The sequence below is a fragment of the Garra rufa genome, chromosome 13 (assembly GCF_049309525.1).
Source record: "Garra rufa chromosome 13, GarRuf1.0, whole genome shotgun sequence".
Lineage (NCBI taxonomy): Eukaryota > Metazoa > Chordata > Actinopteri > Cypriniformes > Cyprinidae > Garra > Garra rufa.
Genome location: NC_133373.1, coordinates 22758143 through 22774079, shown reverse-complemented (window position 1 = coordinate 22774079; position 15937 = coordinate 22758143). Strand labels below are relative to the sequence as shown.

The 15937-nt window shown below is 35.1% G+C and overlaps 1 protein-coding gene across 1 annotated transcript in view; it reads left to right on the top strand.

Moving 5' to 3' along the window:
- The window catches only part of LOC141348598 (intersectin-2-like), an 83375-nt gene that overhangs the window by 42792 nt on the left and 24646 nt on the right, over nt 1-15937 (top strand). Inside the window, exons 8-14 of the mRNA XM_073852874.1 lie at nt 3856-3998; nt 4092-4155; nt 4526-4663; nt 4751-4845; nt 9753-10048; nt 12459-12596; nt 12732-12872. Of these exons, the coding sequence (XP_073708975.1) occupies nt 3856-3998; nt 4092-4155; nt 4526-4663; nt 4751-4845; nt 9753-10048; nt 12459-12596; nt 12732-12872 (1015 nt within the window). The remainder of the gene's footprint in view (nt 1-3855; nt 3999-4091; nt 4156-4525; nt 4664-4750; nt 4846-9752; nt 10049-12458; nt 12597-12731; nt 12873-15937) is intronic.

The window sequence follows — 15937 nt, the reverse complement described above, 5'->3', positions numbered from 1 at the left end:
GATTTTAATGGTCCCCATAGTGGTAATTACTGCACTAACAAGGATTCAGCAAATGTTGCTCAGACATATCAATTATTTAAAGTACGATGTCACAGCAGAATCTCACAGCACTGAAGAAAAAGCTGATCTTGCAGCTAGCCTGAGACCAGTTTTGGCTGTGTTTTATGGTGGTCTGGGTTATTGGTCATGCTTCATTATATTAGTGTTAATGAGCAGCTGCTAAATGGAGCTCATTTGATAAAAATTTGGCATGCAAGTGCATTTCTGAATTTAAGAGCGCTGTATAAGTGAAAACTCTCAGGAATTATCTAAACACATGTAGATTTGGAGAATGAAAAGGATCTATATTTAGCATTAGTTACTGCATTCAAGAATACCATACGTTTATTAAAGGGGTAGTTCACCCAAAAATGAAAATTAGCCCATTATTTACTCACCCTCAAGGCATTCTAGGTGTATATAACTTCCTTCTTTCAGACAAATTATTATTATTGTATTATGGAAAGATGCACTTTATTGGACTTGTTTTGGACTGATGAAATGAAGCACCCACCCACTACCATGACAAAGCTTGGGAGAGCCAGAACAATTTTTTAATATAACTCTGATTAGATTCGTATGAAAGAAGGAAGTCATGTACACCTAGGATGCCTGGAGAGAGAGTTAATTCATTTTTTGGGTGAATTAACCCTTTAATTAGGTGCAAACTAAAACTTTAATAAGTAAGTGTATTTACTGTAAATTAAAAGCATTGCATAATAACCTATTATGCCCCCTTTTACATTATGTCATGTAAATCTCAGGTGTCCCCAGAATGGGTCTGTGAAGTTTCATCTTAAAATACCTCACAGATCATTCATTATATCATTTTGAAAATGCCCATTTTGAGAGGAAGCATACGTCACGATTTTGTCAGTTACCCGGATGTGTGGCCATATTAGTGATACTCAGATGTAAACAACAGCATGGATTTCATGGTTAATGTACTGCTGAATATGTTGTTCTGCTAATTTATGTTGTCTAAACCATGGAAAAGCCATGTGGATGCAGCAAATCATATAGAGAAGGACTTAGTAAGCAGGAAGGGGCACAATATTTTGACAAACTAAAGTTAATAGGTGGTAAAGTGTAACAATCAGTCCACTGAACAATGAGATGTGTGAGAACCCAAGTGCAGTTTTATTTACAGTGACGATAATCCATAATCCAAAGTGTAATCCAAACAAACAGATCCAAACAATGACGTGACTAGACTTGAACAGACTTGATATTAACAGACTTGACTTGACCTTGAAACAGACTTGACTTGAACAAACACTCACCAGACAGCAGGTTACAACATTAATACGCGACAATGAACAATGAAACAGAAGGCCTATTTATACAAAACAATACAGGTCACATGACACCAACAACCAATGAAAAACAAGGAACAAGACATAGCAACCAAAGACAACCAATCAGAGCATGACACATGGAACTAGGGAACCAATGACAGGAATACACAAGGGCAAGGGAAGCAAGACACAACAGCATGAAACGACTACATAATAAAAGACATGAAAACAAGAACATGGAAACCCCAAAACAAAACCCCACGTTACATAAAGATACATGCGAGCAGTATTAATTAAGATATTAGCTTAATATTTCACCTACCTGACCGAAAATGATAAGCACAAATCCAAGTGTTGTCAAGATTCTTTCCCTGGAAATCCTGGTTTAGTTTGGCTAACCACCAACCCCTATTTGTTCCTTAGACAGTTTTTTTTTGCAGCCTTATCTTGATTTGTTATAACTTTTGGCAGTCTATAGTACTCCAAATGTTTTCCCCGGTCCGACCAATTAGTACAGCACAAAACATGACAATAATTGACCATTTTCAGCAACAATAATCAGCAAAATTTTCAAGTTTTGTTCGGTTCTGTGGCATTGTTTAGTAGGGATGAGCGAGTACAGCATTATCTGTATCTGTATCTGTTAACCATATGAATTATCTGTATCTGTATCTGTACTCGGAGTGGGCGGGGCCTAACCCGGAAGTGGGTGGGATTTAACCTGGAAGTTGGTCATGTTGTCTTGAAATGGGCGGGGCTTTAACCGGTATGTTATTTTAAGCATGCAATTGATATGGGTTGATCAGAAATTGTTATATTTATTGCTGATTAGAAAACTACATGACAGCATCAGCATTGAGCTTCAGATCAGTGGTTTTGATCATGATAACAAACGAACCATATACAGAACAAGTTTTGCAACAATGAATACAACACATGCGGTTGCAATTATGAAGTAAAATGTAATGAACAGGAGTTTTCATTTCAACATAACTTTCTTTTTTTAACCTTGAGCAGTTTGATTTTTTATTTATTTGGGTTCTTTTTTTTTCACACCAGGTATGTGTGTGTGTGTGTGTGTAGCTAATTCATGTGCAATATAGTTTTTTTTTATACCACTACTTCGAACCAGCAGAAGGTTTAAAAAAAAAAAAGAACTCGAACGGCAGAGAGAGGGAGAGTGTGTGTGTGTGTGTGTGTGTGTGTGTGTGTGTGTGTGTGTGTGTGTGTGTGTGTGTGTGTGTGTGTGTGTAACTAATTAATTTGTAATACCACTACGTCCTTTTTTTATTTATTTATTTATTTATTTATGAAATACAAAAAAGAAAGTGTCAGACACTCAAAAAAAAAAAACTGGTCAGAGCCAATTGACGGTTTAAAAAAGAAAAAAAATTCTCCGACAGGCAGAGACGCGAGTCGCTTTTACCAAGCACCACGTCTGAACAAACCCCACGGAACTCTACTGGTTAAGTAAGTACTACAAACAAACCAAAGTAAAAAAACAAACCTGAGGCTGATACCCTAAACGTTAACGGAAAAAAAAAACCCCGCAAACCTGAGTGACTGAGGGAGAGAACGAGAGAGAGCGCGCTGTTCTCTTCTCTTCTCAGTGTTCTGTGTGTGTGTGAGCAGAGCGGGACCGTTCACATGTCGCGCCTAAAAACGCGTGGAAAACGCGTGGAAAAAGCTAGCATCTGCCGTTTCTGCAACCATCAGCTGCGCTCTAGCTCCAAGCTTCGGCGCGCTTTCTGCATTCTGAAAAGTTGATTTGTTTCGCTTCCATTATGCGCGCGCAAGCCGCGCGTCTACATTTAAAATAACGAATTTGAGCCTGCAAAAGACGCTACATGTGAACGGCCCCTAAATCTGTATGTGTGTATAGGGGAGGGGCGCTGTGATTAGTCTATCACAGAACGCAGACACAGTAAACTACCCAATGAGAATTTTTATTTAATCCGAGCACAGATATTGACTCGTATTACTCGTGTGATACTCGTACTCGGCAAAAGTGCTTTATCCGTGCCGGATACTCGTTTCAGCCGAGTATCCGGCTCAACTCTATTGTTTAGTGCAGTGCCGCCAATATGGACAATTGATGACGCATCGTGAAAACACTCTGTAGAGCTGTGTCTTTACAGCTCGTACCTTGGATACTCTGCTAAAAAACTTCTGTTTGGTTTTGATTATCATGTCTATCGCGCTCAAATCTTGCATTTTAAACCAAATTAGTTTAAACTTCTGAGTGCACACATCCGAATCACACGCACAGAAAGCAGCTGTCACACTGGTTCTTACTAGTTACTAGTTCTCTTTCTTGTCTTATTGCGCTTAAACTGTGAAATACACATACGTTTATGTTAAAAACACACAAGTTACAAAAAACAGTCAGTTATGTCTATGAAGGTAAACAGCTGGGAAAGAAATTGCATGTTTATATTAGATCTGTGAGATCTATTAGATCTTAAATTATGACCGTTATAGAAAAGCATATTAATCATTTTTTCTTAAACTTCCACAGTTCTAACTCTTCCTCCACCACCTCCCTTGCGAGTAACTCTCCCAAAATGAATGCATCTGATTGGGCAGTACCTCAGTCGTCCCGTCTGAAATACCGGCAGCAGTTCAACAGTCTAGACAAGCTGATGAGCGGATACCTGTCAGGTGAGTGTGTGTTTGTAGATGTCAAAGGCATTGTTTGAATATGATAGCATCTGCAAACGTGTCATGCATTAACTCTTTTGTGTTTATTCGAAGGTCCCCAGGTCAGAAATGTCCTCACTGCATCAAACCTTACACAAACACAGCTTGCCACCATATGGTGAGTTGATGAAACTCTGTACTCATCATATGAAACACTCATTAATCTTGAGAAGAACATGTTTTGATGACATTATTTGCATACACATCTTCCTTCCTTTGCATTGTTTAATACTATTTCCATTAAAAAATGGCAGAAACTTGTTGAAGACCCATGCATTAATCACTGGCACACATTAAACCCTGGATCACACTATTGCTTGAAGTGGTGTGTTAAACACCTTCTTCCACAGTGTTGCATCTGCTGTTTAGGTGCCAGTTGGATAATTAGGAGCTGATTTATTTATTAAACAATTGAAATGCTTCCAGGTTAATCATAAATGTGTGTGCTTTTGCATGAGTACATTATGTGTATATGTTTCTGTCTTCAGGGCTCTTGCTGATGTAGATCGTGATGGGCAGTTGAGAGCGGAGGAGTTTATTCTAGCAATGCATCTGGTTGATATGGCCAAGACTGGGCGGCCCTTACCTCTGACTCTACCTCCTGACCTTGTGCCACCTTCACTCAGGTAAGACACACACAGACCCGCCCATGCTGGAATGAGTTAGATATGGAGGTGACTGTGTTTATTCTATGAGCATTTGTTTGTTTTCAGACAAGCGAAGTCATGTGACCTGCTGAACGGACCTGTTCCTATGATTAACACTGAGCTGATTGAGCCAGAACAGCCACAGAAAGGCAAGAGTAATGGTATTTGCATATACTTTACAATACATACTAGTGGCCAACAGATTATTAGCATCCAATATGTTGCCTATATACTGTATAATATATATGGTATGTTTAAAATGCATTTTAATTATGCTATATGCGCCATACACGGAATTGCTGAATTTTATTCAACATTAAGTGTGTTGCATATTAAACATGATCTGTAACAAAATGCATGTATTTACCTTGATTTCATTATGTTCACATTGGAAAGCCATCAAAATAATCATTATCTACAGTGCCTTGCGAAATTATTCATACCCCTTCATTTTTTTCACATTTTGTTATGTTGCTGCCTTATGTTAAACTACTTTAAATTACTTTTTTTCCCACATCAATCTACACTCCCTACTCCATAATGGCGAAGCAAAAAATAGGTTTTTAACATTTGTGCAAATTTATTAAAAATAAAAAACTGAAAAGATCCCGTTGCATAAGTATTCATACCCTTTTCTGGGACACTCGAAATTTAGATCAGGAGCATTCATATTGCTTCTAGATGTTACTACACTTCGAGTGGAGTTAAACTGTGGCAAATTCATTTGAATGAGTATGATTTAGAAAGGCACACACCTCTCAGAAAAGGTCTAACAGCTGAAAATGCATATCAGAGCAAAAACCAAATCCTGAGGTCAAGATAACTGCCTGTAGAGCTCAGTGACAGACTTGCGTTAAGGCAATGATCTAGGGAAGAGTTCAGAAAAAAATCTGCTGCATTGAAGGTTCACAGAAGCATTATCCATAACGGAAGACGATTGGAACAACTAGGACTCTAGAAAATGTCTGCCAGCCCCCATCCAAGCTGGCAGAGCTTGAGAGGTGAAAAGATGAGGCAAAGAATGGCAGATAATTGCCAAACGCAGATGTGCAAAGCTTGTCACATCATACCCAAAAAGACTTGAGGCTGTAAAGGTGCTTCAACTATGTACTGAGTTAAGGGTATGAATACTTATGCAATGTACTTATTTCAGTGTTTTATTTTTAATAAATTTGTAAAATTTGTAAATCTGGTTTTTGCTTTGTCATTATGATGGTGTATGGAGTGTAAATTGATGTGGGGAAAAACTAATTTAAAGCAGTTTAACATAATGCTGCAACAAAACCAAATATTGAAAAAAAAATGAATGAATGAATACTTTTGCAAGGCACTGTATGTGCATTATAATCTAAAATGACCTGGCAGACAAAACCGTAAGTCATAGGGACTTGAAACTTTAAGGGGTGGTAGTACTCTCACCATCTACAACGTCACCAAGGCTTGCCCCAATCGGCCTGACGGGGGCCGCTACAGCATTCAAAAGTACGAAATCGCTGATAGCTCCTTAACCATTCATCGCAAGCTCAGTTGTCTTATGTCATTGGCTCATGCCGGGCAATCAAAATCCTTGGTTCAAAAATATATATAAATACTTTTGCAAACTAATCCAAGGATTTTCACCCGATTGGAACCAAACCAGTGCAGGAAGATTCTCTGAAGAGTGAATATCAAAAATTGTAAAAAAAAAAAAAAAAAAAAAAGGTTGAACTTTTGACTCTCTGTCGTAAAGGGACACCAAAACATTCGAAAGGGGCAGGCAAAAGATATCTTCGCCAAGTTCACAATGTGTATGTACAAGCTGAATCTGAGGGCACATGAAAAATGTTGCAATGCTTGGTCAAATGGTTGCAAAAACCATAAAAACGGCCAAAACCGTTTGTCCTATTGACATGAATTGGTTCGCATTGTCTTGGTCCAAAGTGCCTCAAGCGTCTATAAGGACATTTGCGTATGTCAAAAACCATGGCCATCATAGGCAGATGAACTTTGAGCACCTATTAGACAACACTGTAAAAAAAAATCTGTAAAATTAATGGTAAAAAAAATGGCAGTTGCGGTTGCCAGAATTTCACAGTAAAAAATACGGTAGCAGCATTTTAGGTTTTACGGATTTATCTTAAACATAATTTAATTAACTGGTATAATGATAATATACCTACCTTTGTAGTACACAGATAAGCACCAAAAGCAGGTAGTGATGAGAAAGTCACATGATGAACCAAAGCTGATCAAAAGCAGCTTTTATATACTAACATATATAGAAGATGCAGTGTCATTCACACAAACACTAAACACTATCATGGTAATACACACAAAACTGAAATAATGCAATAAACTTTCTATTAACAACATTAGATGCAACATACAACCCTAATGTACACAACTGATAAGAAAAAACAAAGAAGAAACAGTTATTTCAAGAAAAATGTAACAGGGAATTCTGGGAATGTCAATTTACTCACTGTAAATTTTATGTTATTTTTCACTTCCAAAAACTGTATACTACTGTAAAAATACATGTACCGTATATAATAGGGGAACTTACCATTAACCAATTAATAGGTTTTTACTGTGGCATTTTTAGCCTTTTACTGTTAAAATCACGGTCATTTTTCATTTTTTAAAAGGGCAGGCCAAATATATCTTCATCAAACTCATGACACATATGTAAGAGATGAATCTGAGGTCACATGAAAAAAGTTGCAGCGCTTGGTCACTTGGTGACACTATAAGATGAAAAACGTCATAAAAGTGGCCATAACTATGCAACCATTTGTCCTATTGACATAATTCGGTATGCACGGTCTTGGTCCAAAGTGCCACAAGCGTCTATAAGGACATTTGCATATCTCAAAAAACATGGGCGCCATAGGCTGATGAAATTTGAGCACCTTTTAGACAAGGTTAACGGCGACCGATCGGACCAAAACTCAGTGGGCCTGTTAGACTCATGGCCCTTAAGGACTGTGAGAAATTTAAAAGAAATTTGGTGGTGGTTGGGGGGGGGGTGATATCGCTTTTTTGAATGGTGTAAATTATTGTATATTGGGCGGTTTTTTCACACATACGCACAAATTTGTATCATACGATAGACATCCTCGTTCCGAACAATTTTGCCTGTAGAACCACTGCTGTCAATCAAACCGTTAGTTTAATGCTTGAGAAGATGTATAAAACCTACTTTTGCGAACTAGTCCTAGGTTTTTCACCCAATCAGAACCAAACCAGTGCAGGAAGATTCACTGAAAGTTGCGTAATAATATTACTTTTTCCAAGTAACTACTAAAGTAACGCTTTACTTTTTAATTGACGACGAAAATATCTGATTTACTTTTTCAAATAGCCAGTTACTTTTCCCCCATTTATTGATTATAGGCTCTCCTGTCCCCATGTTGAGAGAAATCGAGAGTAAGATGTTACTTTAGTTCTAATAAATGTGAACATGCATTAATTCATCTAACTTAAAAAAAAAATACAGTATTCCTCAAAATGAATAAAAACAGTGAAATTCAACTCAGAATATGAGGCAAACCTGCAGTAATTAAATATGTTAAATAATACAAATATCCTTTATGTATTTAATCCCATTTTATTAACCAGTGTCTTTGCTGCCGACCTTTGATGATCCAATTCATCCACACTAATAAGCAAAAATTACTCAAGATAATCTAACATTTGTTTTCCTTTTTTTATTGCTGACGAGTTGACATTTTTACTTCTTCGGACATGAATTTACTTTTGTTTAAACCTGAGGCTTTTGGTGTGAAGAGGCTTTTACATTTGCCAAAAATAGAACTTTTTATATTAAAAACAAACAAGCAAGCCCTGCACAGTTTTAAAAAGTAACGCAAAAGCAATGTAATGCATTACTTTCCATAAAAAGTAACTAAGTAACGTAATTAGTTACTTTTTTAGGGAGTAACTCAATATTGAAATGCATAACTTTTAAAAGTAACTTTCTCCAACACTGATAAATTGAACTTTCCAAAAGGGACACCAAAACGTTCGAAAGGGGCAGGCCAAATATATCTTTGCCAAACTCACGACACATATGTAAGAGCTGAATCTGATGTCACATAAAAAAAATTGCGGAGCTTGGTCACTTACTGACACTATAAGAGGGAAAAAACATAAAAACAGCCATAACTATGTAACTGTTTCTTGGTCCAAAGTGCCACAACTCTATAAGGACATTTGCATATCTCAAAAAACATGGCCGCCATAGGCCGGTGAACTTTGAGCACCTATTAGACATAGTTAATGGAGGCCGGTCGGAATAAAACTCGGTTTGACTCATGGCTCTAAGGTCTGTTTGACTCATGGCTCTAAGGTCTGTGACAAATTTGAAAGAAATGGGCCACTGGGGCGATTGTTCAATTATACCAAAAAGCCTACAAAGCCTAAATGAAAACTCAAAACTTTATGAAACCTGGTGAGCGCATGCGATAGGTGATTCTAAACGAGCATGCAAAATTCTAGGGAGATCGGACCACAGTTGCTGCTATAACAGTCAAAAAAGTTAAAAAAACATTGTATTTCTATGGGAAGTTCTATTTAGTTGGTTACAGGCTTGCTAAATAATATCTAATGTCTTTTTTCATATGTGCTTCAATGCCTTAAAGCGCATGCAGCTGTATTTACCATCAATGTTGAAAACAGTTGCGCTGCTTTTATAATTTTCATGAAAACCATGATACATTTTTTACATGAATAGAAAGTTCAAAAGAACAGCATTTATTAGAATTTTTATTGTAACATTATGAATATCTTTACTGTCAGTTTTGATCTATTTATTGCATCCTTGCTGAATAAATTATGTAAATACATGCTCAGGTCACAAACACACACTGTCCTCCTTTCTACACAGTATTGTAAATGATTCCTGAAATGAAATATTGCTGATTCAGATGAACAGTTTCTTTTGAGTTGTGTTGAGAAAAAATGCTTTAGATTAAACCTCAAGATACAGTCATTTTTTTGAGTATACACTTATCTGTTCTGTATTATACTATTTTTATCTTGTTGACTTTTATGACATTTGCCTAACATTTCTGTCTGTCTCTGTCAGTGTCGTTTGAGGATAAACTGAAAGAGAATTTCCAGAGAGGAAATGCAGAGCTGGAAAAGCGACGTGTGGTTCTGCAGGAGGAACAAAAGAGAGAGGAAGAGAGGAGGAGAGAAGAGGAGAGACGAGAGGAGGAGAGGAGACAACAAAAGGAGAGGGAGGAAAGAGAACGAAAGGAGAGAGAAGCCCGGGAGATGGAGCTGAGGAGGCAGAGGGAGGAGGAGAGGAGGATCGAGAGACAGAGAGAGCTAGAGCGACAGAGAGAAGAAGAAAGACTGAAAGAATTAGAGCGACGAGAGGCAAGTGGAGCATGCAAGGGCACACAGAGGTTGAACGACCACTAGAATATTACAGCAAAGCCTTATGCTTTTTCCACATTCGTACATATTGTAGGTACAAATTGTACATACACTTCGGCTGTCAAAAAATGATTCATTTCATGAAGGTTTGTAGTTATAGTAGCATATACATGTACATATAAATTTACTGAATTTGCAAAAATAATGTCATGAAATGAATGTTAAATTATGTAGTTAGGAATGTAGTGGTTGATTAAATATTATGATTAAAAAATTATTAATTATTATTATTACAAATCAGAAAGCTTGTGGTCATTAATTATGAATTACTGTAGTTACTGTATTTAGTCTTTCATGACAAAGTTTAATGGTTTTCTGATTAGGGCCCTACGAAATCTATTTTATTTTTTCCCAAATTCCATTTTATTTTTTACAGAAAAATCTTGTTTTTTCCACTTTTGTTTTTCTGGATTTCATTTTTTTCCATTTTATCTATTTTTAATAGATTTTTAAAGTAAAATCATGAAACGTACACAATTTAACAGCAATTTATTATAATTTTAGGGCCCTATGAAATGTTTTATTTTTCCCAAATTCTGTGTTTTTCATTGTTTTTCTGGATTCCATTTCCATTCCATTCCAACTCTAATTAATTGATTTTATGAATATGAATTCCGTTTTTTCTGTTTATATTTTTCAAGACACTGTTTTAATGGTTAAATAAAAAATATTAATCAAAAAGCATGTCTAATTAATTAAAATCATGAAAAGTACACAATTTAACAGCAATTTATTAAAAGGTTAACAAAAAATGAAATGTTTTTTTTTCCTCAATTTTTTTATTTTGACCAAATTCCATGTTTTTCATAATTTTTCTGGATTCCATTTCCATTCCATTCAATCTCTAATTAATTGATTTTATAGAAAAATAAAAAATAAAATAAAAAAACAGAAAAAACTGCATTGTATTTAAATTTTTCTAGTAAATAAATTATCTTTTAATTTTTTTTTTACATTTTTCAAGACACTGTTTTAATGGTTAAATAAAAAATATGAATCCAAAAGCATGTCTAATTAATTAAAATCATTAAACGTACAAAATTGAACCGCAATTTATTAAAAGTTTAACAAAAATGTTGTTTTTAGGGACCTATGAAATGTTTTATTTTTTGCTCAAATTCAGTTTTATTCTACCAAATTCCATGTTTTTCATTATTTTTCTGAATTCCATTGTCATTCCATTCCATCTCTAATTAATTGATTTTATGGGAAAAAAAATCTAATTAATTAAAAAAATAAAATAAAATCTGAAACACTTGTGTATTTAAATTTTTCTGGTAAATAAATTCCGTTTAATTTTTCCAAATTCCGTTTTTTCTGCTTTAATTTTCCTGGATTCAGTTTTTTCTAGACTCTGTTTTAATTGTTAAATAAAAAAAATATATTAATCAAAAAGCATGTCTGATTAATTAAATTTAACAGCAATTTATAAAAAGTTTAAAAAAAAAAAAAAAAATTTAGGGCCCTATAAAATATTTTTTTCTCAAATTCTGTGTTATTTTTGACCAAATTCTGTGTTTTTCATCATTTTTAACAGAATTTAAATAATTAAATAATAGTTTAATGTAGTTACATTACATTAAGTAATATATTTCCATCACAATTTCTTCAAGCTCTTCAAATTCTTCCTAAACTAAACTTTTATTTTGAAGGGTTGCTTTGAGTGTTTGTTTATATATATGTCAATAGTTTTTCTCAAAGAAATAATAAAATGCTCATGAAATGACTCTCAGAGCAGTTCTAGAGATTATGTTTATGTGTTCATGTAGTAATTGAAACCGCACATCTGGGCCATTCATTCATGAAAAGATAAGCACAACTTGCAGGATTCATATTAACTAGTATTTATGCGGCTTAATATTCACAGACACTAGTACATATTAGGTTTTGATTTAAGAGTACTAACCTCGTTTTGATTTATTCATCCAAAATTTGGCATATTCTGTGACATTCAATGTTATACAGTAAATTCCATTATTATGACTGGATTTTGTAATTCTGTCCATGTTTTCTCTATCTATCCCCTATCTAATGCTGAATTTCATTACACAAGCAAAATGTGGGTGTGTTAAACACCTGCACCGGTGGTCTTTAGAAATCACAAAGAACAGAATGTAACTGTTGTAATATCAAAGTAGAAAAATAGGTTAATTGCTTTACAAAATGCAGTGCCGTTAAATATATTTAATTAACTCATGAGTTAACCCTAATATACCGTACCAGTGGGGTGGTTCCTGGCCCTAGGAGAAAATGATGGGAGCGTAATCACGTACTATATTCATGTCAGAATGAGTGATTAGACCGTACATCTGTTGATTAAAACCTCTTCTTTTCTTTCTCACTGTTTTAGGAAGTGGAGCGACAGAGGCGGATGGAATGGGAGAAGAGTAAACGAGTGGAGCTTCAGACACAGAGAGAAAAAGAGCAGAGCGACATACAGAGACTTAAAGACAGGAAGAGGAGTCTCGAAATGGAGCTGGAGGCGGTGGTCAGAGTGGCATTCAATTTTTTTTCTCCTTCCATATACCTGTTCCACGTCCAGTCTCATACACCCTGTTCTGATGATGATTGATGGTTGTATTATATTACAAATTAAAAACAATTCAGTCTTTTTGTCTTCTAGGGTAACAAGCATAGGCAGATCTCCGATAGGCTGCGGGACGCCAAGAGTAAGAAGCAGATTCAGAGGACCGAGCTAGACCTGATCAATCAGAAGAGAGAAGGTCGTATTACGGATATCAATTCCCTACAGCTGCAGTTTGAGGTAGGTTATGTTTTTTTTGCATGAATATCATTGCATTTATTATTAGGGGCCAAGCACCGAAGGTGCTATAGTATCCGTTGGTGTTCTTTTTCTTCTTCTTCTTGGCAGCCCATAAAACCGCTTGCAGGAAAGTTGTAAAATTTGGCACACTGATTGAGGACAGTCCCAACATTAACCATACGAAGTTTGGAGTCTCTAACTCAAACTCTGTAGATAAAGAAGATAAATTCTCTGAATCCTTGGCTTATGCCGAGCCAAACGGACACCAAAATAAAAAAAATTGTAAGGTTTAGTTTTTTCGGCATTTTTAATCATTCGAAAAAACCTACTTTTTCGAACTCATCCTAGAAGGCTTGTCTGATTTTCACCAAAATTGGCTTAGATCATCTTCAGACCATGCTGGCAAAAAGTTATGGAATTCAAGTCCAACCATTCTCAAATAACACGCAAACAAATTATACGAATTGCATGCAAAAATGGATGTGAGGCTATATCTCCACAACGGTTTGGTGTATTGAGACCAAACTTGGTGTGTGTTATAACAAACATGACCTGAGACTACCTGCTAGAGCCCGACCGATAAAGGATTTTGAAGGCCGATACCGAAACAAATATTTGTTGGTTTTAAAATCCGATATTCCGATATATATATATTTTTTTTAATTTCAGAAACGTGCAACAAAATATTAACAGATTTCCCTAACATTAGTTATTTGTAGTTATTTATGAGTTTTAACTAACATAATATGATAATGCATTTTAAAAAGAAACTTGTTTCTTTTATTGTCACAACAGAACAGAGGAACATCAAAATATATTAAAGTTCTGATAAATAAAATGTAAAAAATACAAACTTATAAGCTACCTTATAATTACAATGTCAGCTTGCTTATCCCTTTACCTGCACTTTTTAAATTCTTTCCACCAAGCTACATCAAACCATTTTCAATCATCAGTTGCTGCCTGCCTTCTAAAACCTACTATTTAGCGATCTAAATCCATTATGTGACTGAACGACAGTCTGCAACGCACACTTGGCGTCATTGGATTTCACACATGTGTAAAAGAAAAGCTAACTTTTATGCACAAGCTACGTTTGATACTTTTTCTCTATGTCTAAATGTTCTTATTTTATTTTTGAAATATTCATTTATCTGCCATTATAAATGCAGATACCGATAGTTTGGAAAATGCCTAATATCGGCCGATAATATCGGCCTGCCGATAAATCGGTCGGGCTCTACTACCTGCAGTGCCACTAGTGGTCGGGAAATATAAAAAATTGCTATTTTTGCTTATAACTTCTGAATGGTTTTGCCAAAAATCACAAAACTTGTCTCTTCAGAGTCGAACCATACCCAATTTTCCCATGTCAGCCATTTTGGGTGTCGGCCACTTTGAATTTTGTTGTTAAATGCTATATTTTATGAACGCATTGGTGTGTCGTTACGGAAAGGTATGTGTCTTTGGCACCATACCCTGACAGTACTCAAAAAGTTTGGGGGCAGTGCCACCTTGTGGCCAAAAGTTATAAAATCCAAGTAACATTTGATTAAATTGGCCTATTGAAATGAAAGTTATCTCAATATTTTCTTTGGGTCATGCCAAGAACATTGATACCAATTATTCCATAATTGTATGTACTTCCTGCCTGCCATTTTGAGTAATGTTGAAAACCTACTTTTTCAAACTCCTCCTAAACCGTGTGTCCTATTTTCACCAAATTTGACTAGGATCTTCTTTAGACCATGCTGACAAAAAGTTATGGATTTTGTTTCAAAATACTAAATGGTTTTTGTTTAACACATCAACGAATTTGCTTGAAAGATGCCAAACTGCATCTGAGGCTGTATCTCTGCAAAGCTTTGACATATTGACACCAAACTTTGAATGTGCAATTGTCACCTCACACTGACTACGCTATATAAATTTGATAATAGCGCCACCTATTAATCAAAAGTAATAAATCATCCATTAACCATTAATATTGAAATTTACAAAAATGTTAATTACTTTTGTTTGCATTAGCCTATTGTAATGAAAGTTGTCTAAAAATATTCCTTGGGTCATGCCGACAACATAGATACCAATTCTGACATAGTTGGCTGAACTTCTTGTCCGCCATTTTGATTTATCTTGAAAATCTACTTTTTCTAACTCCTCCATTACCGATCATCTTCAGACTGTCAAAAATGACAGTAAAGACATTTATAATGTTACAAAAAAAAAAAAAAAAAAATATATATATATATATAGATATATTGTTGTTCAAAAGTTAGGGAGCAGTAAGAGTTTTAATGTTTTTTAAAGAGTTCTCTAATGCTCATTAAGGCTGCCTTTACTTGTTAAAAAATAATATTGTGAAATATGATTACAGTTTAAAATAATGGTTTTTTATTTTAATATATTTAAAATTTATTCCTGTGATGCAAAGCTGAATTTTCATTAGCCATTACTCTAGTATTCGGTGTCATATGATCCTTCAGAAATCATTCTAATATGCTGGTTTAGTACCTTTATTATCAATGTTGACAACATTGCTGCTGATTAATGTTTTTTTTTTAGAATCTGTAATACTTTTCAGAATTCTCTGATGAATACAAAATTAAAAAGAACAGCATTTATTAAAAATAGAAATCTTTTCTAACAAGTATTTGGTATCGCTTTTTATCAATGTAACATCCTTGGTGAATAAAAGTATTAATTTCTTTCAAGAAAAAAAAAGAATAAAAAATGTACTGACCTCAAACTTTTTTTTTAAAGATTTATTTTTGCTGTTATTATGATAGGACAGATCAGAATATACAGGAAACGTAGTGGGAGAGAGATAGGGGGTGGGATGGGGAAAGGTCCTCGAGCCGAGATTCGAACACGGGATGCCCGGAGCGCAACGGCGCTGTATGTCGACGCACTGCCCACAAGGCTATCGGCGCCGACCTGACCTCAAACTATTTAGTTACAAAATATATCTATTTAAAATAAATGCTGTACCTTTTAACTTGTTATTTATTATAAAATCCTAAAACAAGCAAACAAAATATTAAACAGCACAACTGTTTTCAATA